Source organism: Vulpes vulpes, chromosome 4, assembly GCF_048418805.1.
Source record: "Vulpes vulpes isolate BD-2025 chromosome 4, VulVul3, whole genome shotgun sequence".
In the NCBI taxonomy this organism is placed as follows: Eukaryota; Metazoa; Chordata; class Mammalia; order Carnivora; family Canidae; genus Vulpes; species Vulpes vulpes.
The window spans coordinates 53,169,883-53,197,154 of record NC_132783.1 but is presented as its reverse complement, the minus strand read 5'-3'; the positions used below and the strand labels follow the sequence as shown (position 1 = coordinate 53,197,154).

The window sequence follows — 27,272 nt, the reverse complement described above, 5'->3', positions numbered from 1 at the left end:
ATAAATAAATGATTTTCACATTGACAGCTATAGTTTTTCTGGCTGGCATTTAAATTAATAAACATCTTCCAAAGTAATTACATGAACTTATCTTTTAAGCAACTTAAGTAAATATTGACAAACATCATAATTCCAGGTATCCTGCTCTTAGAAACAATTATGTTTTTATTAGTTAAATAAACACAGCCAGCTATAGTTATAATTGTAGTGTTCTTATGATTGGTTAACCTTTTATTTTTATCTAAGACATAAAGATGGCACATTCATTCTCTAAAACATAAATATGTATTAAATATTATTAACTTTTTACTGAGAAGTGGTTATATTTTCACTTTGCCACACCAAATTCTCTATTAATGGGCACTCTCGCATTTCCATTTATATCTTCAACCTGATACTTAGCCAATATACTTTGCAGTGTCAGGGAGCCAGGGTCAAATTATAGTAGATTTTAGGAACCAGATCAGACTTTCTGATCACTAATAGAAAACATGAGAGAACCTCAAGCAACATCAGTTCAATGATTGGAATTGGGTTAAATTGACAAATGTTGTCCAGTGTCAACATTTGCTGGCTAATGTCTTCATCTTGTTATCTAGTTATCCACACAGCATTACCTTGTTATCAATAATAGTAATTACGTGGGCGCATTTTAAGGAGCTCCCGAATACTCATATCCCATTATCCTACCAAAATCAGTTGTTAATTTTTTTTTTAATTTACTCTTTGACTTCTTTGGTGTTGCTAAACATTGTTTTGCACATCTCAAGAGAATGCCTACAATCATTTTCCACTTTGATTATACACTATTTTGAAATCTAGAGATACATCTCTTAAAAAAGTTAAAGCTTTTATCAGCCTGTGCAAATAAACACACTAATAAATGTACAAGTGAAGCCTACAAAACATAATTTATTTTCCCCAGTGTTTGTCATTACCAGATATAAAATTAGGTGCTTAAACAACAGCATGAAACCTCTGAAGCTGCTCAGGTACCAGTCTATGCCTGAGTAAGACACTAACTAGATTTTCATAGTGAGGCTGGGCTTTCCTAAGCACCAAATCTGCTACCAAGGAGAATAACATCATTTAATGGGGAGCATTTGACTCAATATCAATGTATGTGAAACAGAACAGTCATGGAAAGATGCAGTTTTCAGTTAGTTGTTTTAATTTGTGACTTATTTAAATATTAACATGAATAAAATGCATTTGTGTGTGTGTATATATATACGTGAGTAAGCTATTTACAGTTATGCCATGTATACATTTTTATGTGTAGAAAATGAAAATACTCATTGATTAGCCCTTTTGAGGCTTTTGAACAACTGTTTCTTCTTCCTGCTTTCCTACAACTTTCTGAGGATTTAGATAATTCATACAAGGTATGTACACAATCACACCCATAGTATGTACATCCTAGTCACACACTTAACACGGAGAGGATGTGTGAGGAATGTAAATCATCCTGGTGGTCAAAGAACTGACCTTACCTGTGACTAATGGCATGGTTAACTAACCTGGCATATTTAGTAAGATGCCAATGTACTGCCAATGTATCCAGCCTTTGTGATAATTAGTTATCTACTCTCATAGATGACTAAAAAAAACAAAAACAAAAACAAAAAACCTAGCCCTTTCTGACTTTCAAAAATTAAAAGGACAAATTCTGTTACTGAATACATATGCACACTTCTGTTAGCTTTATTCATTTTGTACATGTGCCTACCTGATGACGGAACTTGGTTTTGAAATGGGACACAGCATGTTATTTTTTTTCTACACATAAAAATAGAAAACCAACCACTCACAGACTGTACACTTACAAAATGTATTGACATACCACAACCAGCTACAGTATTATGCACAACATATTGTTCACACATTAGTACAGCAGAGATAAATACATCTAGAAATTTAGTAATTATTATTTTATATTTCTTTCTTGAGCTTCAGGCCCTGTTAACCTTTCTCAGCTCAGGAAAAGCTATCTCCAGACGTCCTTAAAACAAAAATTAGTCTCTTCCTCTAGGGATTGAGGAGCATGACTCTAATCCTGCAATCTTCTGATTTACCAACATTGTTTTAAGATGTGATGGAAAACATGAAAAATAATTTGCTCAAAGGTGTGGCCTAAAATAAATGCTAAAAAATCTCAAATCATTAAGAGAGTCTGATAAACATGGGTAAGCCCCTTCTACCTATTTAACAGATTGCTCTATACATAGTCTTCACATATTAAAGCAAAGATATGAATCAGAAAAAGTTGTTTATCTGCTTAAAAGTTTTGTTAAAGAATAGACAATTTAATTTTCTAAACAAAGAGTAATGCTAGCTGTAATGTCAAAAAGCAAGCTATAATTTTTGCCCTGCAAATAAATGGGTGACATCTCCACATCATAAGACATTAGGAAAGAAGTTAGCATTTCTCTCCCAATTATTACTCCTAAACACAAATCACTAGGGTATTTCTCATCATAATTATCACCATGCTGGTTGGTTATCAGTATCTTTTTTGAAGTGTAAAGTATGTGACTTATTCCTACCGTTTTGCAGCCGATTCTGAACTTGAACTGAAAAAGGACTCGATGAAGGATCAGTGTTTAGAAACACCCATCTGGAATATAATTTTCTGTAAGGCATTATTTGAGGCCCCTTTTGAAATGAGTACTCATGTTTTAGTTATTTTATATTTGGAACCCATTTTTCATAGCTAAGGCTGGTAATCCTCTAGGCAGAGTTAACTGAATTGCTTTTCCACACGCAAGTGTCCGGGAAGAGTAATTACAGTATGTTTAACCCCTTCATTTCAACAAAGTTTCTGGTTGTAGCCATCTTGAATTCTAAGCTAGCAAGACTTTTGACTCCTTTTTTTGTCTTGGCTATAATTAAGACAGAGATGTCAACCATATCCCTAACAACACTCACCGATGCTATACCTCTTTATAGAGCGCCTAAACAAGTTTTTCTAGCAAGAAAAATATGCCTTTGCTTATTTTATCCTGTGGGTTACAGTCTTCATGGAGCAAACCATATTATATAATGGTGTACCCATATAGATGCACTTGCTGGTATAACTGCCTCTTTGGGCACATTATTGCTTGGCTTTAATTTCATTTTCAACAGTCTTTATTCTCATGATGAGTATCTGAGATATCTGGGTCTTAAAAAAAAACAAACAAAAAACCAAACTTGTGAATAACATCTTGTTGCACCATTCTGGCCTCCATGGTCATTTCACCAAGGCCCACAGTTATTTAAATGTTCTTTATAATTATCATCACCTTGATTTAACTAATAGTCAACAGTAATTTTTCAGGATTTTTTCTCGTTTCTATCTACATATATATATATATATACAGATGTATTGGATCTACTTTGAGAGAGGTTATTTGGTTGTGGCAAGTGAGTAGTTTAGCTGGTGAGTGTTCACAGTTAAAAGTAGCTGTAATGACCTCTGACAGATGTCACTGATTACTTGTGAGACAGAATTTTTCCACCTCAATCCATCTTCATTATTGTCCTTGGTCATTGCAAATCAAGTTTATCTGATTTCTGTAGCCAAGGAGATTTTTTTCCCCCAAGAGTAGGATAAAGTTCATGGAAATGTTTCAGTATTTACAAGACTATTTTTCCCCTTTTGCAAAAATGTCTAAAATTTTGTAGACATCCTTAAGCCCATGTGTCTGCAGAGATGACGCTTATAATTACTCAGCCAGTTGCAGAATTTCATGAAGGATATTGTTACAAGAATGGACAGGAGATTTAGCATATCACCTGTTACTTGCCAGGTGGCAGCAGCTGACCCACATTTGGAGAGATTCAACCAAAAGGGCCACACACGGCATCAAAGAACATCGCTAACAGAAAACAAAATGCTCAGATATCAATATAAAATAGCAAACACTGAAGCAGACATGGACAAGCCTTCTGATTCACTGTGTAGACAAAACAGGGGCGGGGACAAGATGGTCAGTTCATTTATCCAAGATACTGCTGAGTTCACCACGTTATTATCACAAAGGGAAATTCACAGGCCTCATTTCTCAAATACCATTTAGGACAAAGCAGGAGAGAGTAAACAGCGTCATCTCCATGGCAGCATTGTAGACAACGAGTAAATCAGACAGGTAGAGGCCTACACAAGGCTACAAGGGCCCAGTTTTCAGTAAAAACACATATACATATATGCAAACCTTACCCTAAGGTATTGTTTTTCTTTATAATGATTCTTAAAAGTAGACAGGGGATGTAGTGAATTATATGGTACTAGAAATGAACAAATTTTGTTAACACTTGCACAATATGTAGGAAGAATAGAAGATATTTTCTCACATTTTGGCAGCAAAACAGTAACAGCAGATACAGCAAAGGCCAAACAATTTACATTAACAGCATACTCATATATATCCTCTGTAAACAAATTTTAAAGTCACATTATATTATATTCTTCATGTGGTATATATAAGTACTCCCAGAATGATAGGAACTCCCAGAAATGAGAGGAATAATATTAGAATAAGCTAGGAACAATAAAACCACAATACTCTGGGATGCAACCAAAAGTCATTTTCTTCTTCTGTTTTCTACTTTAAAATGGCAAGCTCCTATTGAGGATTTGGTTCTAAAATTCAACCTCTAGGGTATATGTTATACATGCTTATTTACTTCAGTCTATTTAAAATTTGATATGTAAGCTATAGCATGAAGAATACTGGTATCCAAAATAACAATTATCAGACAATTCTAAAGATTAAGAAATCATCAAAAATCAAACTATATTCAATATAGCTGAACTTGTCAAGGTAGGAAAACATACCAATATATTTTATAAATACTTCATTTTGGATGCAAACGAAAAGGTTTCGTTGATCTAATAAAATGTTTGACTTATGCCTTTGGTCCAAAACACAAATGTAAATAAGAATTTTACTGTATGTAAAGCAGTTGGTCTGTGGCATCAAAGCCAAAAATCTAGAAAGAGATAATTAGGAAAGCACTGAAGATAAACATGTGACAGCTGAAGCAATGACATTTTTCTTGTGGTCATTAAAATAGAAAAATCAATATTTAAATTCTAGTATTCACTTAGTAAGCTGTATAGCATCTGAACATTTTAAATGTCTCATTATCTTCCAGACACTGTGTTCTAATTCATCTCTCTCACACTACTGGGTTAAGAAACATTTTATGTGTATTTACTCAATAAAATATTTCCTCCATATATTTCAATGACTAAACAGCATTTAAAAGGAACAAAACATCTAAAAGAAATTAAGGACAAAACCAACTTTCAACCTGGTATCTGTCATGCAGGGAAGCTAAGGAATTGCCAAACAAGTTCAAAGAGTCTGCCGCCCACTTTTATGTGTTGAATGAACCTCAGAAGTCATGAATCATGTATTGAATGTCAATGCTGTGTCACAGATTGAAGGGAAGGAGGGACGCCTGAGTGGCTCAGTGGTTGAGCATCTCTGCCTTTGGCTCAGGTCATGATGTGGGATTGAGTCCCACATCGGGCTCCCCACTGCTCCCCACAGGGAGCCTGCTTCTCCCTCTGCCTATGTCTCTGCCTCTCTGTCTCCCATGAGTAAATAAATAAAATCTTAAAAAAAATGGTGGGGGGGGGGGAAGGAAAATTTCAAATCAATTTTTTATGGTGGGAGTACTTAGGGTATCATAAAGCAAATGCATGGCTGGTCTTTAATGGCTCTTTCTTTATCTGTTTGAAGATCTATTTCATACCTGTTCTGAAAAGCTGTCCCTTCTTTAAGGTTCAATAAACAACCAAACAAGAAAGGTTTTGTACTATTTTGTGACAATTTCTGGAGTGTGGTAGGAGTAAAGATGAAGTACAAAACAATTAAAGATTAAGAAGGAAAGGCCAGTTCCAGTACCAAAGAAAACGAGTTAAAGTTCCTCCATCAAACACGAAGTTTTACATTGAAGGGCACAACCACAGCACTAAATTTAGTTTTAAGTAATTCAATGTAATTTTCTTAATTTGTTTATTTAATGTGCAACAAATGACGACAACTCTCTTAGGCCTCTGCTTCATTTTTAACTTGAACTACTTATTATTTATGAATTTTATAACTTACAAATTTATAGCTACAAATTTGTAATTTAACTTCAGCTCTTTATCATTCATGTGGTTACTCCAGACTCATGAAGATAAATATTATTACCAGATGCTAAATTATTCTTTCTTCCCCTCTTTTAATGCAGTAACAGCCTATTCCAGTAACTTCACAGCAGAGGATTACCTGGGGCCCACCCATCTGGAGCGGATACTGTTGCCAGCTGCTACTGTGTACACAGGGTGTTCTCTGTGTATACACAGCGTGTGTGCCAATGTGTGAGGGAGTCAGGCAGTGAGGCAAGGGTAGGAGTGAGATTACATCCTGGCAAAGACATCTCCAACAAAAGCTACATGAACACTCCTACAAATGGGTATTCAAGGCCAAAAGAGAATTTTAGACAAAATTTCTAACCATTAATAGTAATTTGATTGCTAATTTCATGGCAATTTCTACTTCAGGTAGTATTCTTAATAGAGGCCAATTGGTAAGAAACAGAAAAACGCACCTCATTACAAAATTCATTACAAATTCCAAGTATAACAACTGCAATTTTACCATTCTCAGGCTCTGAGAGTACTATGACTGGAGTCTATTTATGAGGTCTTCATATATAGTCCAATTGCTTTGAAAGAAACCAGTGGCTATATACTAATTTAGGCTGTGCCTTGTTTAGCATCTGGTATTAAAGTTTAGGTATGATTTTCCCCTATATGTTCAGAATCTGCAAAAGAGAATTCAAAAAAAAAAAAAAAAAAAGCCAAAACGGAAATTGTCAACTTACTGCACAAATGACATTTATGAGTCTCCAGAGAGAGAGAGAGAGAGAGAATAATAGCCAGACACCCTTTTCTGGCTCACCAAGGAGAACAATCTCAGAGAAGGCAACCAGCAAGCACCCCACCCACCATGTTTAACAATCTGATTTTCTAAATGCAAAGTGGAAACAGTGATCTCCCTACAATGAATCTAGCGAGGGGGACACTTTTCTAGTGTCCTATCTCATTTCCATCTTCCAGACTCCCCCCAAATCTCAAGCCAATGCTCATCATCCCAGCTCAGTGCCCTGCAATACACTCACGGGTACGAAGGACACACTCCTTTTCCAGAGACAGGTGAGTGCTGAGCTCAAACAGGTGTCTATGTTCTCAAAAACTATAGCCCACCCGAAGCTCAAACCATGTTTTAGTAAAGGCCTCTTTTATTGGGTTTGAAGTATGAGATATGATGGTATTTCTCTTAAAGTCAGTAAGTCTACACAGGCTGCCTTTTTACTACAGATTAGAAACTTAAGCAATTAGATGATATTAGTCTACATACAAAAACTGTGAGGAAGCTTCTGTTCTATTTGGTGTTGACTACATTTTCTATTGGAAGCTACTGGACAAGCAAGTCAAAAGAAAAATATAAACTATCGCATTTACAGGAATCAAAATTAAATATATTGCTTTTGTTACTTCTTTTTCTTCAACACAGAAAAGAGAGTGTTTGGTAAACTGGCTATTTATAATTCCTTACCAAAATCTTAACACTCTCAGTTGAATGTTTTTGGAGAACACCTGTACAACACAAACCTTAGTATTATTAATAATTCGATGACTCCTTCTAAGAATTCAGTTGCATTGTAGGGAGATCACTGTTTCCACTTTTGCACTTTCTCCAGAGTAAAGAAATACGAATTTAGTCAGAAGCATAGTGTTGTTCCTCCCTTCTAGTGCAGGGAAATCCATCTATATAAATTCATGTTTTATGTGGGCACTATTCATATTCAATAGCTTAGTTAACTTTCCTAACATAACTTTCTTAATATTTGATAACGGTGTAACAAGGTTTACAGAAACAATGGCCTGCTGATGTTTACAAATATTAATTCATGTTTGGTATTTTATGCTTTTAAATGCTTTTACTTAATGTCACCTGGCCTAAGAGTGAGTCAAATCTGTTTTCACATTTTTATTATAGTTCTTATCATCTGTTTAAATTTTGTGTGGTCATAGCATTCTCATTGCAATACGACTAGAACGACCTAACAGCGTTTTTGCTAGTAGTGGTTTTGCTATTTTTAATATTAAGCGGGGATTTTATTGGCAATACCACAGGGTGATAAATTGAGGCAGTCATACAGAACGACCTACGTGTAACAATAATGCTAGTTCCAGAAGCAACATCGTAATAACAATAATAATAATAATAATAAACCCAGTGAATATTATCTCCTCTTAATTAAGGTCGTTAACCTTCATTGAAGCTTTCTCCTTTCCTCCTGTTCTTTCTTTCAACTATTTCTATTTATGGAGCCCCAATCAAAGGACCCAACAGTTCTTAAGAGCAACTTCCGGTCGTTAATACTTGCTTCCTCTTTCTGGTCTCTCGGAAAAAGAAAACGAAAGAGAAGCCTAGGTCAGCCTGGACCCCCGAGCCCCCGGGAGTACCACGGACGCGCGCAGACCAGGCCGGACGCGCTCGCCTCAGTCCAGCACGGAAGAGGGGGCGGGGCGGACGCAGCAGTTGGGGCGGCGGAAGGTCTGCAGCACCGACTGCAACACGCTGTGCTGCCGTCCTTTGAGCTTCTTATTTGAAGAAGTATCTGAGGAAATGGATCTCCGGGCCTGGCTGCTTTGCGCCTTGATTAATTTCTCGTGTTCCCTGATCTGTCTCTGCAGGTGGTTCTGGATGGCGATGCCCAGGGACTCCGGGTCCAGGGAGGCCCCGTACACTTCCCAGGTCATGCCCTGCTCATCCCACACCACGTCCCTGACGCGCTTGGACTGCTTCAGCTGCAGCTTGGAGTCGGGGCCGAGCTGCTTCTTCTTCTCTCCCGGGGTGAGCCCCACCTGCGCCGCGGCCGCCGTCACGTTGAGCTTTTGCTCCCTGAGGAACTCGCTGACGCGGCTGGCGCGGCGCGGGCTGGCTTTGGCCAAGCGAGAGGGGGTCCTCTTGCCGGAACCCGGACTGGAGTCGCCCACGGCGGCGTCGCACGGCAGGCTCAGGCTGGCGGCGGCCTTGGGCGGGCGGCTTTCCTCCGACGCCGCCTCCTGGCTCCGCCTCACGGGGGACGGCGTAGCACCGGCAGCGGGCGCGGGGCCTCCACCTTCCCAAGACTTCGGGTTGAGCAGCAGCGTTTTGGCGTCCGCCCGCGCCCCGCCGTCCAGGCTCTCGGTGCCCCGACGCGCTGGCCGGTTTCCCGCCTGAGGAGACGCAGCCTGCTGGTCCCCCGCGGCTCCTCCTCCGTCAGCCGGGCCCCAGCTCTCAGGGCCGCGCGAGTCCGGGAGCCGGCAGTCTGCGTCTGTTCGGGGACCGTCTGCGCTTTTCACCGCGACCTCAGCCGGCTTGGTTTCAGAGCCCCCCACCTGGTGGCTTGTTTCAGGGTGACTTCCCGCGCTGACAGAAATCTGGTCGGTGGCGCTGGCTTTTGGGGAGCCAGACTTCACACTCGAGGGCTGTTCGCAGCTGGGCGCCTCCCTAGTTGGGGTCATTCCTGCTGACCTCCCGGCTTCCCGACACATACTCTGAGCATTACCCGCCGCCGCCGCGGTCGGTGACACGGTAAGGACCTCCCCTGGTAGCCTCACCAAGTTACCTTCTCCTTGGAAAGCCGTGGAAACGGCAGTAGGCGCCTGGCCGCGCGCCTCCGGTGTGATGCCTGGGCACTGACCTGGCTCCTGGGGGCCCAGGAGCTTGTCAGACAGCTCCACGGTGTGGCTCCCACTGCCACCCCCATGGCAGACGACACGAAGCTGCTCCTGTGGTTCCAAACGCTCAGGAACGGGCGTTTCCTTTAAGAATGCTGTGAGGATGCTGGGGCTGGTGGAGACGGATCTGCTCTCGACACTTGCCACTGCCTGCACCTCGGCGTCTTGCTGAGCCCTGCTGGGAACTTCCCTGACCTCACCCGCAGCTTGGTTGGTCATTGTACTTGCTTCTTTGAACCTTAACACCTGGTGCTGCGCTGGCAGCGGCACCTTTCCCAGATCCGGAGGAAACGTGGAGCCTTGACTAGTGAGGTGGGATAGTTGAGTTGTCACGGGGGTCACACTCTGGCTGTCCGAGGTGGTGGCAGGGGGCTGTTTGTTCCCAGAGCATCCATCTTCTCTTGCTGGAGGTTCACAGGACCTTGTCCAGGGGTCACACATAGCTCCTGGCCTTTCCGCTTCAGGTCCGCCTACAGGAGAGGAGGTGTGAATGAACACCCTGGCTGCCATATTTGCAGTTTGTACCATTTCCTGGATTGTTTCTGGAGAAGGAAAATCACAGGGCACTTGAGCTTCGCTGTTGCCCCGGGTGCTGCCCGCCGGACAGCTTGACGTTTCAGCTTGCTCTCCTTCTGAGGAAGTTCTCTGTGTTTTCAGCAGTGTATCTTCAGGTTCTGATGAGGGGCTGGCCTTGAGCTGGGCACCTGGGATGGCCTGGTAGGCATGCTGACTGGCTGGCATGGTCAATGCTTCGTCTAGATCCTTTCCTGCTGTAGAACACGGGGCTGGTGCTGTGGGCTCGCAGCTTCCTGGCAGCTGGGTATGGCCAGGAGAGTTGCACGCGGAAGACACTTTTTCCACCTCATTGAAGATACCAGGAGAAGACATGTCCGGCTGGGTGGTCTCATGCTCATAGGCCTGCATCAGGGCCTCAGCAGCTGCCCTGGGGCTGAGGACTGGCTCTTCAGGAGGTCCAGAGAGGCCATTGGTGTTCTTACACAGGAGGGCTGGTGGAGGCTGAGGTGAGGCAGGCGGCACTTCTCCTAGATCCTCCTCTTTTCCAGCAGCTGTGATCAAGGAAGTTTTAGCAGATCTCAAAGGGTCAGGTACAGTCCCCATGGAATTTTTCTTAAGAAAAATCTCAAGAGCTCTCTGGTGCAGTGCTCCCTCAGGGAAGCAGTCTTAGCTCAGTGTGAAGACTCAGTCAGGGATGATGACCTTTCTGAAGGGTCAATCTGCGAATAAAGGAGACGGTATCATTAATACACTACAGCATTTAAGGACTGAAAATACACCAAACTGTCATTTGTAGATCTTATGAGCAGGGCGCCTGGGTGGCTCAGTTAATTAAGCATCTGCCTTCAGCTCAGGTCGTGACCCCACGATCCTGAGATCCAGCCCCACATTGGGCTCCCTGCTCAGTGAGGAGCCTGCTTCTCTCTCTCCTGGGGCCCTTCCCCCTTGGGCTCTCTTTTGCTCTCTGTCTCTCAAATAAATAAATGAATAAATAAATAAAATCTTAAAAAAAAAACTTACAAGCACATTAAACCTTTTTCTCCTACATCTGTTGCTATAAAAATAGATCTTAGGAAGAAAGATTTTGAAGAAAATAGTTTAATTATACAAGTATTATTTTGGTATAGTAGCCTCTGCTTGCATCCCGCTGCTGTCTAGTAAATATGTTTTAAATGTATTTTACCTGAACAGATGATAACTACCCAAAAGTCATTTGTGTAGTCTGATTTACCAGATATCAGAAAATCCTATAAGGCTACTATAATCAAATCAGTAAGTTGAAATAGGCCTAAACAAATATGTGAAATAGAGTATCTAGAAATAGATCCAGATATAAATGAAGATTTAATATGTGACAAGGGAGGCATTTCAATTTAGGGGCAAAATGATGGATTACTTAATATATGGAGCTGGCAAACTGTTAATACATCTGGAAGAAAATTAGATCTTTATCTTACACCAACTCCAAAAATAAATCCTAGATGGATTTATATGGATTAAAGGTTAAAATGTAAAATAAATAAATAAAAAAAAATCCTGTAAGAAAACCTAGGAAACATAAATATAATCCAGGGGCAGAAAGAATAGGCTTCTTTTGGCAAGGGAGAAAATACAGAAACTATAAGAAAAACTAAATATAAGTGATCAAATAAAACCCAAAAGTTTTGTATGGCAAAAGATACTATAAAAAATACAAGTGATTTGAAAAACAAATGTTTAAAACTGTAGAGAACAGGTAAAAATATCTACACTATAGCAGATCTTTTTTTTTTTTTTAATTTTATTTATTTGTCCATCAGAGAGAGAGAGAGAGAGAGGCAGAAACATAGGCAGAGGGAGAAGCAGGTTCCATGTAGGGAGCCTGACGTGGGACTCGATCCTGAATCTCCAGGATCAGGCTCTGGGTTGAAGGCAGCGCTAAACTGCTGAGCCACCCGGGCTGCCCCTATAGCAGAAGATCTTAAAAGTTTATAGGAGTTGAGGCACCTGGGTGGCTCAGTTAGTTAAGCATATGTGTCTTGATTTTAACTCAGGTCATGATCTCCAGGTCATGAGACTGAACCCCATGTGGGCTCACACCTAGTGTGGAATCTGCTTAAGATTCTCTCAGTCTCCCTCTGTCCCTTCCCCCGCCCCTGCTTGGTGCATGGGCTCTCTCTCTCTCTCTCTCTCTCTCTCTTTCTCTCTCAAAAAAAAAAAATTTATAGGGAGACAAAGTTCATTGGAAAAATGGACACAGAACACAAAAATGCAACTTAAAAGATAGGAAACCCAACAAGCTCGTGGAAAGAAGATCAAATTCATTTGTAGTCAAAGAAGTGCAAGTAAAGTAACTGAGATTTTACATCAATAGCACTTGCAAAATCTTAAAAAAAAAAAAAAAAAAAAAAAGAGCATTATGACCTGGCAGTTTTTTCATTAATTGTAGGTACAAACTGTGTACTCTTAACAGTTTTCTTTAGGAAGCAGTTTAGTTTTTTTTTTTTTTTTTTTTAGATTTTATTTATTTATTCATGAGAGACACAGAGAGAGAGAGAGAGCACGGCAGAGACACAGGCAGAGGGAGAAGCATGCTCCATGCAGGGAGCCCAACGTGGGCCTCAATCCCAGGTCTCTGGGATCACACCCTGGGCTGTAGGCGGCGCTAAACCGCTGAGCCACCCAGGCTGCCCATCAGTTTAGTTTTTAAAAGGAAAAACACACATGTCCTTGACCCAGAGACCCCAACTCTATCAACAGAAATAAAATACCAGCATATCTAGAGAGAGATACCAGTATGCTTATTGAGGTACTATTTGTAGGAGCAAAAAAACTGGAAGCCAACTGATCTCCATGAATAGGAGGAATACGGGAACAGATCACAAAATATACCTGTACTGTGGAGTGTTATGCAACCATTAAAAGAACCAGCTAATTGGGCTGTAAGTGTTCACTTGGGAGGGATTTCCCCAAGGTATGGCTGAGAGAGAAAAGCAAGGTAAGGAAAAGAATATATACATTTTCATTTTTGTGAAACAATGACCTCAAACACTACACTAAAACACACACTGACCTAAATCATGCCCTGTGGGTGTGTGTGCAGACATGGTTGTATGTGATTACATAAATTCTAAAGATATTTAGAATGAGACATGTTACGTCTTAATGGAGGGAGTGTGATGAGTTGAAGACAGAAAATGAGAGATGGAGAGACTGAAAGGTGGGAAAAGACTAGATTCTGAAAAGTATATCTGAATTTTAATGTATATTCAGTTTATTTTCTCCTCCAAACCAGCTCTTACAAGTAACTTCATCACTCATATTGATGGGTTGAATATTTTCCCATCCTTGGTCTGTCTTGACTACTCTCTGCTCACTCAAACCCTTTCCATGTCTTCCTTATTGGAGATTTCTGTTGCAATGGCTGGGCCCCAACCCCCTCTTACCTTCTCTCCTCACCTGCCTTTATTGTGCCTTTCCTCTCGCTCTCTGCTATCCTCCTCAGAAAGCCTACCTGTTCTTCAAGGCTCCACTTAAATCTCATTTTCTTTCTGAAGGCCTCTGATGCTTTCAAGTCATAAAGTCTCCTCTTAAAATCATACAGCTATAGTTATCTGGGTCCTTCTTATGCACTGTTTTTGTACCGTTGTACTTGTATAAATGTTGTATTTCTCCAAAGGTACTTCAAGTTCCAGGAGGGAAGAAGACAAGCTTATTGATTTTTTTCTGTTCACTCCACAGGAGACAGTGCCAAGTCTTGTGCATAAAAAGGTGTTAATTGATCCCATTTCCCTCCAAAATGGCCATTATTAAAGCCCTGCCAAACTTCAAAATAATAGGAAATTTCAACCCATGATGTATTAATCAAAACGCAATTTAAAAAAAGAGTGCTATTTTTGAAAGAAAATGGTTGTATCTTATTTATGAAACTTTTTTTTTTTAATTTTTATTTATTTATGATAGTCACAGAGAGAGAGAGAGAGAGAGAGAGAGGCAGAGACACAGGCGGAGGGAGAAGCAGGCTCCATGCACCGGGAGCCTGATGTGGGATTCGATCCCGGGTCTCCAGGATCGCGCCCTGGGCCAAAGGCAGGCGCCAAACCGCTGCGCCACCCAGGGATCCCCTTATTTATGAAACTTTATCTGTAATTCCATGTTAGACAATTAAAAACAAGTCCAGTGGACATCTGCTACAAAAGCTGGAAGGTTTCATAAAGCCAGAAGGACAGAACATCGCCTATGTTATATAGCGGGAGCAAAGAAACCTGGTTTGCCAAAGAGAACTGTGAAATATAAACAGCTCAAGGTTCAGCAACTGAAGTTCGAAGACGCAGAAAAACATGATGGATTTCAGAAAAACTCTCAGAATTCACTACATTAACTTCCATTTTTTACAGATAGCTAGCTGCTGATACTAGATTAACTGTGAAAGGGTGTTTTGTTTATTTATTAATAGAGGTAAAACTATTCATCAACTTAAGAATCAAAAAGAAATACCAGATTGCTTGGCTAATACCTGTAATTTGAAATCTTTTGATTCATGGGGAGATAAGAAATCAACACTTCTCTCAAACATGTCTGCTAAAGTAATTGTCACAGCATCTTCATGCACCCAGAAAAAAACCATCTCCCCTTTCCAACCAAAAGCAGAAATCTATAGTCTCTAATAGGTTAGACAAATAGGACATTTTAAAAGTGTAATTACTTGGTGGCTTAGAGTGAGGAGTGCATATCTTTTAAACCAAGCCGAGTCCATTAATGTAAGATTTAATAACCTCTAAAAATGAAATTACAAACAGGTAGCCTGCAGCTGAATGAATCTCTGCTGCAGGTGTGTATGTGTGTGTGTGTGTGAGAGAGAGAGCGCGAGAGAACGCAAATGCACATGGTACAAGGGCAGGAGGCAGGGTGTATATACTGCATGGTTTCCCCTTTTCTTCCCACCTTCTGTCTCTTTTCCCCTCTCCCCTTCTCTTTCTCCCCCCCCCCCCCCCCCCCATTGAAGAGATCTTTCATAAAAGATTTCTTGAGGCACCTGGGTGGCTCAGTGTTGAGTGTCTGCTTTTGGCTCAGGTTATGATCCCGGGGTCCTGGTATGGAGTCCCACATCGGGCTCCTTGCAGGTAATCTGCTTCTCCCTCTGCCTATGTCTCTGTCTCTTTGTGTCTCTCATGAATAAATAAATAAAATCTTTTTAAAAAAAGTCAGATTCTCTTTTCGCTAGTCTTTAAAAACTCAGAAGGTATACATTTCTAGACAGCAACCACTAGGTGGTGACAATGAGGACTGGTCACCTTGACCAGCATGGACCTTCCAGGTGGTGTATTCCCCACAGGCCTTGCTTTCCTAGTTGATAGTACTTACCCTGGACTTGTGAGGGCAGCTAAATTTGAGAACTTTGTTCTAAGAACACTGACAGAGTCGCCTTCCCAACCTAAGTTTTAGTCCTTGGGGGGCAGTTTGATATTCTGTTTAAGAATATGAACCCTGGGGCCAGAACTCCTGGATTAGAGTATCAGTTCCACTAGCTAGCTCCAGCTCTGAGTGTTTGGGCAAGTAAGTTAACCTCTGGAGGAACTCCTTTAATCTGTAAATTAAGGATAATAATAATAGTACTGACTGGGACGTTGTGAGGAATAGATTTTGGCATTTAGAGCAAACAGCATCTTGGCACATATTAAACACCTATTGAGCATCAGCTTCTTTGGAAAACCACGATATTTAGGCTTTGATCTGTGTTAAAGAAAAAAATTATTCTGACACTTGTGAAGATGGTAAGGAGGACTTTATTCAGGACTACTGGGCTAGGTGTCAAGATCATTGCATAAGGAGAGACAGATCAAGTTCAACTCCAAATACGATGGCAAAGCTAAGTAGGATTTATAACTAAGAAGCAGATAAGGAGGGTGGCAGCGGATGCAAAATTACTAAAAGGAGACATTAAAGGTAGGGAGATTCTTGCTGAATGCAGACCAGGTGATCAGCTCAGGGATGGTAGGAGGATGAGAAATTTGATCTGTTATTGAGGATATCAGATATCCTCAATAGACAGATTCTCTCTAAAGAGAATCTCTAGAGATCCCTAGGATTCTCTCTAAACTGGCTTAGCAGGATTCTTGCTAAAACTGGGTGCTTTAAGGACAGGCATGGAAGCCCAAGATGGAGGCCTAGTCAAGAAGAGGGCTCAGAGGAGGCTGACTACAGTTTATTCAAGTGGGAGTCCTTGTCATCTTTGTCATCTGCACTGGTGAATACAGATTTTCTTATGAGACACTTTGCAGCAAAATGAATTCCTTCCGAATTGGCCACACATCACACAGGAGCTAATGGCCCCTCTGAGTTTGTCTTTAAGTTTGATGGGTACTAAACTACTAACAGCATGTCCCTTTGGTCCTTCTGCCCTTAAAATCATGAGCAAGGATTTAAGGCCTCATTGCAACAACGGAGTAAGCCTGCAAGGTACTATTCACCTTATACAGGGAGGGAAACTGAGATCCAGAGGTTAAGTAACTTACTCAAAGCTGAATACCTGTAATTTCTATTGAACTGAATTTTACCGATGCAAATGCCTGAGCTCCTGTACTGCTGCCGTATTATCTGTAACTCTGGAAAGAAAATGGAAAGAAAGGAAAAAAAAAAAATATATATATATATAATCTCCAGAGGAGAGAGAGACTTCTGTTTTTGCAAGTGGCTTGCAACTCAGGGGCAGCCTGGATGGCATTAACACAGACTACAATGACATTCCTAACTGGTCACTTTATGAAATACCCACTCTGTTGAAGGCTGCCACTGCCACCATTCATCCTGAAAATAGTGGGTTCCACTACTATGCCACGCTGCCTATTTTCATAACAGACACCCACGCTTAATAAGACAAACAGCAGGGAAACTCAGTCCTTTGTGATTTGCTCCAAAATTGCTCTGGTGGAAAGAGCATTAGAGAACCAGAGGGAGGGTTGGCAGTCTCAGACCAGCAGGATGCTGATATGCTGCAGGTCACGGTGATAATCCTGTGGGCAGCAGTTACCCTTGCCCGCTTCAGAACTGCCACATTGCTAGAACAAGGGCTTCAGGATGTCATCGCATCTCTTTAGCGACATTTTGAGGCAAGTGTTACAGGGATCTTGGTGATCCCTCTATCCCCAGATAACTGACAGCAGCTTTTGGCCTTCATGTGGATATGCAAAGACCTTTGAAGAACAAGTGAGGTTAAGAGGTAAGGGACTATTAATCCTTAAGAAAAGGATAAAAAAAATGTCATCTGGCATCCTATTCAACCCGATTTTTTTTCTCCCTTTTATTGAGAACCTTTGTCTAGATATTTGCATTCTGAGCCTAGCAGATCCTGTCGGTGCGCAGTTTGAAGGAGACGTGATTCAATCCCAAGAAACACCCACAAGCTAGGAAAAGCAGCTAGTTTTTTCTTTAAAAATTCATACCTTCACACTAACAGCTGCCTCAAATGCACTTCAAAGATCTAGCTGAAAAACTGGTTCTTCCCTTGGAACCGCATCTAAAGCAAATCAGAACGGCTGAAGAGACAAGAAGGTCGCTTTGCTGAGTGCCTCTCACAGTGCCAGGCAGACCCTCAGCCCTACTGGGTACTTTAATGAAGGCACAGGACAAACAAGTTACATCCCTCTCCCTGTTTGGCTCTTTTGTTCAACCCTCTTCTAGGAAAACAAACGCATAGCTTATTATTATCTCATTGAATTCCACTGTAAGCAGGGCTAGATGAAGACTAAGAAGGAAAAAAAAGGGCTTTAAGAAGCATGAAGACCCCACATATATCCCCGCTGTTTTGTCAAACACAAAACCTGAACAGGAGGCTTCTAAATTCACAACAGAATCACAGAGCCTGGCAGGTGCTTCCTTATTTGCTCTCTTATTTGTATTCCTGACACTGTTCTCTAGAAGAAGGTGTTTCATCCTCAGAATAACTCTCTGAGGATGGACCTACTCTGAGTTCCACTTTGCAAGTGAGTAAGGGATAGGCAGGGCTACGCAGGGAGAGATAGGTAGGGGGCTTTGTGATCAGACTCACGGAAATCCCCAAAATGCTGAGGTATAAGGAAACCAGAGAAACCAGAGAGAAGGGAACAAACCTGATCACCTTGCCCTAGATGTGTGTGTGTGGGGGGGGGGGGGGGGATGGGGGGATGGGTGTGGTGGTGGTGGTGGTATCTTTTTTATGACACTCACCTGTGACCAACAAAGAATAACCAGACCTAAGAAAGAAGCCCTTAAAGATGTTATCACCACCAGTCCTTACTCAAGCCAAAACATCACAAGAGTGATAAGGCCACAAGCTCCCTAGTCAGTTCTAAATTAAAGACTGTCAGTGGAAGCCCAGGTTAGCAACCCTGTCCAGACTCTTCACTCCTAAGACCTCTCTCTGTATCCTCAGTTAATAAAACTCTATCACTGTACTTGCTCTCCTGTGTGTCCGGGAGATTCCTTCTTCCACTCTGTGAGACAGAACCTAGCTCTTCCACTTCACAGATCTGGAAACTGAGGCAGGACAACACAAGCGATAAATGTTGGAGACCAGATTTAAATCCAGACCCTCTGCCTCCAGAGTCTGTGTTGTTAACCAGTTTCACACAGCAGGGAATAGGGCACTTTTCATGGAGGCAAGCTCTAGGAGCCAGGAAGGAAGCATCATCAGACAATAAAGGGAGCAATAGAAAATTCAGAAAACATAGCCTTGAAACTGATGAGGGAGCAGAAGACAAGCTGAAGACAAGTACAAACTGACGCCCTGTAATCGCCCCTTCCAGGTGGGATGTGTGTGACATTCCTCAGGCATCCCTGGCTGCCCTAAAGCTAAGGGGAGGAAAAACAAATGGCCACTTGACAGAGATCACAATCCTGCATGACAAGAGTCTCCCTCAGTCTACAAATGTTTTAGTGATTTACAAGAAAAAAAGGTTATTGATAAGAATGACCTAACTTCCAGAAGGAAATGTAGATAAAATTAAAGGTCCTTATAATCTGCAGCCAATTGACAAATACTTGAGGCAGCAGAGTATAATGTTCCTCCAGGAAGCTCCCACTGTCTTCATGTTAATATGCTTTGCTAGAGGGAAAAACAACCTTAACTTGACATTGGCAAGGCCTCCAGTATCTTGTAGGTCCTATTTAGCAAAAGAAAGTTCTTTGACACCTGGGTGGCTCAGCGGTTGGGCATCTGCCTTCCGCTCAGCGTGTGATCCCATGGTCCTCAGATGGAGTCCCACATCAGGCTCCCTGCATGGAACCTGCTTCTCCCTCTGCCTATGTCTCTGCCTGCCTCTCTCTCTCTGTCTCTCATGAATAAATAAATAAAATCTTAAAAAAAAAAAATTCTTTGAAAACCTCCCTTTTTCCTTACCTCCCCCAACTCCCAAGTATATCATCAGCCACCCCTTATAACCCTGGGGCAGCAGCTCTTCCTGCCCCTGGGTCCTTTCCCCAGGTTTTAATAAAACCACCATTTAGCACCAAAGACATCTCAAGAATTCCTTCTTGGCCTTAGGCTCTGGACCTCACCTACATTCAAAACTACATCACTCTCACTCCTGAGAGCTTTTTCTGTATTCTCACTTAATAAAACTCTACTTCGGTACTCACTTTCCTTTGTTGGAGAGGTTCATTCTTCGATTCTGTGAGACAAGAACCTTGCTCTCCTGCTTCAAAACCCTCCTACTAATTCAAACAAATAGAAGTAAACTGGACAACACAAAAATTCCTGCTCTTCGTAATGATTAATCCAATTTGGACATTTTAAGGGCCACAGGCTTTTCGAGAAGCTGATGAAAATAGGACCCCTCTAGAAAAAAAGATGTGCACACACACACACATTTGCAGATAATTTTAAAGGGTTCATCCCTGGAAACCTTCCCCAGACTATCCATTAATATCCTTTTATTTAAGGAAAATTTGATGAAATTAGTTTACCTGCCTCACATTGCTGTTGTGGCATTTAAAGGAAATAAATACTAAGCATAGTTTTGGGAAGATAACAGATGCATAATCGTGAATTTTTATTATTTTTAAAAGTTATTATCTTGGCATCATTTACCTAAGAAGGCAGGAACTGTGCAATATATTTTATAGAGTCTGTTTTAAATGGTCCAGTGGAAATGTTTACTTTTTATATTCTCCCAAGCCCCTGTCTAAAGACTATCATTTGAAGAGGACACTTTTAGCTAATTCAAAAATAAACACAATAACGAGGTCTATTCTTTTTAGATCATGTGTGAGACATGAACTTTTGGGTTCTTTCTCAACAAAATCAAGACTCAGGTTTTAATAACCTGAGTTATTAAAAAATTAGCTCAATAGCTCCATTTTCCTACCTGTGGAGATAAGTCAGAGCTAAGTATCAAAGCTGCTGTTTAAAAATGCCTAAATAAGTTTTTTTTTTCCCCATTGGAAAAATGATTAGAATATTTGTGTTGTTATTGTCTCCCTTCTCTAATCAAGCTGGCTCTTCTCATTTACTTGGTCTGCCTGATAGATATTCAAATCTGTTTCCCTCTTCTTTTGCAGCTCCAGCTTTGAAGGACTTCAATTGCGAGCCTATTTTAATTGCAAAGAGAATGCCATAGGATCTCGGGGCTAACGGTTAAACAACAGGCTATTAGCAATAAACTAAGCAGCTCTGCATTTGCATTTTAAAATCCTGCGTGAGATATGATCAAAGCTGCCCTGCATCCCAATTTTCTCAGGATATATTTAGCACCACACAGCCTTACAAACAAGTATTGTTGTCCTTGCTTCGTTCCTCCCCGACCTTGCCTTTTTCTTTGGCTGCTGCACCCCCCCCCCCCCCCACACACACACCGTGGGGATCTCACCCGACCCGGCCTGGTCCCCCTGCTTCCCCCTGGCAAAGGCAACTCCGGTGCGCGGAGGGAGCCTGGGCGGGGGCCTCCTTACCCAGCTGCGGGCCGAAAGCTTATTAGTGATTTCTGCTTTTAGCTCCGGTCAGACCACAGCCAGGAGTCTCTCCTCCCACACTCGGGTCTTTAATCATATTGAACGATGGGGAACATGCCTGGTGGCCCTACTTGCGGTGAAGGAAATAGATGTGAAAAAAGCTGGGCACGGAGCTGGTCAGCTGGGGTTCCTGTGCTCCTGTAGACAGAGAAACCAGGGAGAGGGCAACGTGTGAAGCGGGCAGATTCCTCGGGGATTCAAGTCTGGTGGACCTTCTGCGGTGGGTGCTGCCTTTTTGGTGTTTGCAAGGACCTGAGTTGTGGAGTGAGAGTGTTCTGCTCTTGAGAATGAGCAGTTTCTTTGCTGAGGTCAGAATCTTCTTTGGGTTTGGTCTGTGAGATGTGATTAAAAAGAATAGGAAGAAGAAGAGGAAGAGGGAAGAAGAGGAGGAAGAGGAAGAAGAAGAATCATCAAACAACCTGTCACTCTCCTGCTTTCCAGTCTATGAAAGGTTGTGTTTGGCACCCTGAGGTCCGTACAAGTTTTGAGTTTTGCCCTTAAGGACATCTCAATCCACTGAGGAGATAAGACAAATTCAGTCAGAAGTTATAAATGAACAAGATGGGATATAATTAAGTGACTAACGCTGTGGTAATAAACTCGACAGTAGTTCAAATCAGGGGAAAGGCCACTACTTTTGATTCAATTGACATTTCCTGGTACAATGTTTTCGTAGGCTAGAAAAAATTGCCTCTGTAGTCTACAGAAAAATGGGTGGGTGAAATTAAAAGAAAGGTGAAGCAAGTGATAGTAACAAAGAACAGTCTTTGATTAATAAGAAAATAATCCCTTAAATCACAGGGGGACAAACAGGAAGTACTGTTAAATCCAGTCATTCTCTCTTTTTTTTTTTTTTTATTTATGATAGTCACAGAGAGAGAAAGAGAGAGAGGCAGAGACATAGGCAGAGAGAGAAGCAGGCTCCCTGCACCGGGAGCCCGATGTGGGATTCGATCCCGGGTCTCCAGGATCGCGCCCTGGGCCAAAGGCAGGCGCCAAACCGCTGCGCCACCCAGGGATCCCTCCAGTCATTCTCTTAATAAGCCAAGTGCCTTCTTTGTGCCAGATATTCAGGATACAAATATAAATAAGATATATTCACATTTTTGAGGAGCCTAAAGTTCCTACACATCATTAATTTCAATACAATATAAATGTTGTAACAGAAACAAAAAAATTTTTAAAAAGGTACCATGGAAGCACTTCATTTTATTTGGCATATATCTTAGATTAGAGAGAGAGTGAAGAATCCTAAGGTTGAAAAGATGTATTTAATGTGATGGAGAGGAGGCAGATGTTTATCTAGCTCAGAGTTTCTCATGTCTGCACCACTGACATTTTGGACCAGGTACCTTTGTGAGGAGGGAAAGAGGGATAGACTGTCTAGTGTGCTGTAAGTGTTTCACAGCATCTCTGGCCTCTACCCACAAGATGCCAGCAGCATCACCACCCTCCCATTTGTGACAATCAAACGTGTCTCTAGACATTGCCAAATGGCTACTGGAAGGCAAAACTGTTGGCAGGTGAGAGCCACTGATTTAGAATGTGAGTGTATTCACCTTTGATAATAAGGAACATCCTTAGAATAAAGACCTGTGAGTTGATGTAAGAGACTCTGAACTTACTCCAGCTAGGTAGGAATTAATGATACAACTTTCTTCTCTCCCGTTAAAGATAGTGTTCTTTGTAGTCCACCTGTGAGAATGCAAATTAGCACAACTTCTAGAGAGAACAATGTGCTAATACTTGTCAAAAAGACAAGGTCACATACACATTGACTCAGCGATTCCACATTAGGCGCTAACCTTAGGAGTAAAATAAATAAATTTACTTATTGATATACATACAAGGTTATTCATTGCATGAAATAAAAGATTAGAAGCAGTCTAAAAGTCCATTAATAGGGAGAGGGTCAGTTATAAAAATGATGGTGCTTCCATATAATGGTATACTAAGCACCTATATTTAATAAGGAAAAACTCTTTGGGTACTGATACAAAACAATCTCCAAGATATATTAGGTAAAACAACAATTAAACAACAAAAACTTAGTGATTACTAAAAAAAAAAAAAAAAAAAAAAAACCTTAAGATACAGAGCAGTATGTTTAATATGCATTTGTATAAAAGGGGAAAAAGAATATCTTTTACTTGTATATACATCAAATATCTCTGTAAGGGTAAATAAGAAATTGCTGTCAGAGGAGGGAAACTGGGTACCTGGGGGACAGGATGCATGGAAGACTTTTCACTCTATAGCCTTTTGTACCTTTTGAATTTTAAACTATATACATGTATTGCCTATTCAAATATAATAAAAAAAAATTAAAATTTGGTCCTCCTCAACTAGGCAATACTGAACATTCACATGTGCTAAAGCTTTTCTATCAGTGATGATGGATTTATACTGGTCTGTCCTTCCCTGCTCTTTCCATCTGCTCTTTGCTATGCAAGCAGGTTAGCCTGGCCATGAAACTGGTTAAAGGAAACAATAATTTCCTTATCTATCCTGGTTATCTACAAGCTCCAAGCTAGGCAATGTAATTATTTTTCAAAGTAAACAGCTGAAAAATGCTTTTTTAAAGTGATGCCTGTCCGGCCACTGAAAAAAAAAGTTTACTTAAGTTTCTTTTCCCAGACTCTCTGACTCCTGTATATCAGTTGATTTCTTTTTCTCCCTCTTTCCTATTGCTAGTAGCTCTAGCAGCTGGTTCTCAAATTATACATATCCTTCAAACAATAAATCCAAGAATGGCCTAAAGCCAAATTCTATGAAATTGGGTAAAAAGATCGATGAAAATGATTAATTTACTTATTTTGTCTCTCTCTATATATATATTTTAAAAATACTTTGTCTATATAATGAGATCTGACTAGATAGAAAGATATAAAATTTAGAATACATACTTTAATTGCCACTTATCAAGTCCACCTCTTTAAACGCTACCAGGTTTTCCTGAATGGATTGTATCTCAGCATAATGCAGTAACATGCTACTTTATCTGCTCTTGATTCATCAGTTCCAAAAACTTACCCTCCACTTGATGCTAATGTTATCTTTCTAAAACAAACAGATATGACACTTATCAGTGCAAAACAATTTAATGGTTCCCCATTACCTATAAATAAGATACAGTCTCCTTAGCACAGTTTAAAAAACTGTCCTTCAGTATCTGATTCATTTCCCTTTCAAGACTGGTGTCCCCTCTCATTATTGCTTGCCAGACCTCGTATGTTACTCTGCTTACGACAAACTTCAAAGAGGTTTATCTTCATTTTTACAGAGGAGAAAACTGAGGCTCAGAAAAATCCAGCTCACCCAAGTTGTATGTTTAAGAAATGGAAGAGTCAGAATTTAAAACCAAGTGAGTCGGATTCCCAAATTCTACTGCCTCCAAGAGAATGGGAACAAGAGGTCAAAATGAACTCATGATATATGCAGATAAAAGAAAAGATAGCAAGTGAATACATCTGAAAAGCATTTTTGAAAGATAATCCACCCCCCAGACCTTCCCTGCCAACATCAACCAAAAGCAACTGTCCAGTCTCTCATCTCCTGTAGCAGCTTGTTTATTGTTTTACCGACCTCATGGCCTCATTCTTGGTTCTCTAGGTAGAAGGCACAGCCCATGAAAAGACAGAAGCTGTGGGGAAGCGTGAAGAGTGTAACCTGACAGCTGGAGCTGTTAGGAGGGGAGGTTAGAGAACTAAGTTGGAGGGATCACACAGGGCTTCCTTACGTCTTTCCACACCTGTCACTCTCTCATGAAAGTCCTCCTAGCTGAGGCTACTGTTAAATCTCAAGTCTTCTTCTTCTTCTTTTTTTTTTTTTAATATTTTATTTATTTATTTATGAGAGACACACAGAGAGAGGGAGAGACATAGAGGGAGAAGCAGGCTCCCCTTGGGAGCCCGATGTGGGACTCCCATCCCAGGACCCCGGGATCATGACCTGAGCCGAAGGCAGACGCTCAACCCTGAGCCACTCAGGTGCCCCAATCACAAGTCTTTTGACTTCCACTCTCTCTCACTTTGAAAGTTCTACTATGTTTACTTACCGCTTTTTTTTTTCTCCATAGTACTAATCACTTTTTAAAACACTGAAACATTTACCCACTTATTGTATCATATATTGACTGTCTTCCCCTGCTAGAATGCAAGCTGTAAGAGGATAGCACTTTTATCTACTGTTGCTTATTTATATTCCCCAAGTGCTTTGTGAAATGAATGGCCCATAATAAGCTCTCAAACATGTGTTGAATGAGTTGAATATTGCCTTTTGCATTTTAGCCTAACTTCATCGTATGCCATAGTTTCTACGATTTTCATTTAGTTTCTACTAGCATTTGAAGATAGATTTTAACTGGAAGACATACATATACAGCCAAGGTAACCATATATTCTTGATGTTTTGGGGGATGAGTGTAGTTAAAAATACTGAGTTCTATTGCCACCGTTACATACTTTACAAGTATGTATATACTTTACATACTTTTAAAGTACATACTTTACCATATTTAAGATGTGGTCTTAACAAAAAGGGACACACACACACACACACACACACAATATGTATATATATACATATCTTCTGTTCTTTTTTCCTGTTGGCTAATTTAGACAACAAATTCTATTCCTCCAAAGACATCTACTGTATATGGAGATGGGCATCTTCTTATTTCATCTCTAGATGGGGTATGTCTTATTTGGGAGATTGTAAGTGATTACAATGTCTCTTTTTGCTTAAAATATCAAGGAGAGCATGTAATGTATAAATAAATTCATAGGAAAATACTAAGCATTAAACATAATTGTTTCCAACCTAGGGAATACTTATATTTGCTCTTCAGATCTTTTTTGGAACATTTAAAACATTTTAAAACTTTGTGATGAATTCACTAAGGTCATAGTGGCTAGAAACATATGCTAACACTAGAATCCCAGATTACTATGATTTGGTACAAATTTAAATGTTAAAATGTTGTTTGATTTCCAGTAACATTTCAGCTGATGCTTATTTACTATACTCTCGTTGGACCAACCTTCCTTCTTTCCCTTTTTCCCTCCTCTTCTCCCCTCCCACTTTTTTTTTTTAACTTGGTATAAGTCTAATATAATTTATTTGCCAATACTTTATAGTACATTATAAAGCAATAAAATAAATTAATATGCTGCTTTTTATTAAAATAAATTAAAAAAATAAAATAAATTAATAAGATGCTTTTATAACCATCTTATACACTCTGTAGCCAAAATTATAAGACAGGAAATTTTTTTTAAGATTTTGTTTATTTATTCATGAGAGACACAGAGAGAGAGGCAGAGACACAGGCAGAGAGAGAAGCAGGCTCCTCCATGCAGGGAGGCCTATGTGGGACTTGATCCCGGTATTCTAGGATCATGCCCTGGGCTGAAGGCAGATGTGCAATGGCTGAGCCACCCAGGCATCCCAAGATAGGAAAATTTTTAAGAAGGTGAAGCTGACAAGTCTACAGAGTCAAGAACTACCATATTATATCATAACATTTTCAGGTATATCAACACAAAACACCATATTTGCTTAATTGGCAAAGATTAAAAATAATGTTCAATATTTGCAAGCGTGGGGTGAGAATGACATTTTCGGACATGTTTAGGTGCACAAATTGATGGAGAACATTGCAAATACCTATACTCTTTGAACCAATAAGTCTACCAGGAATTGAGCCTAAGAAAAGCTAACAAAATAACTGGTAAGGGTTTATGACCAGTGGGTTTCATTGTAGGGTAGTACGTAGAAGCTCTCTAAATAACCTCCACCTAGTTGATGAGCTTTCTACACCCAGTGTAAGATTTATGGATGGAGTCCATGACTCATGGAACCTTGGCAGCTAGTGAACCTGCTTCGTTCTGCTCCTATTACTCATGCTGTATGAAAACCAAGAGTTAGTGGCTCTTCTTGAACTGTTCATACCAGTTGTTTTTGTTGTCACCATATAATTTGAATATATTATATATAAAAAGATGAAACTAGAGTGCAA

General features: G+C 40.6%; 1 protein-coding gene across 2 annotated transcripts in view; it reads right to left on the bottom strand.

The window, feature by feature from the left end:
* Positions 1-1,153: 1,153 nt before the first annotated feature.
* The window catches only part of GPRIN3 (GPRIN family member 3), a 69,126-nt gene continuing 43,007 nt past the window's right edge, over positions 1,154-27,272 (bottom strand). Inside the window, exon 2 of one of the 2 annotated variants that reach the window (XM_072755662.1) lies at positions 1,154-11,007. In XM_072755662.1, the coding sequence (XP_072611763.1) occupies positions 8,549-10,891 (2,343 nt within the window). In that variant the 5' untranslated portion in view covers positions 10,892-11,007 and the 3' untranslated portion in view covers positions 1,154-8,548. The remainder of the gene's footprint in view (positions 11,008-27,272) is intronic. The other variant, XM_072755661.1, reaches the window with a different exon arrangement.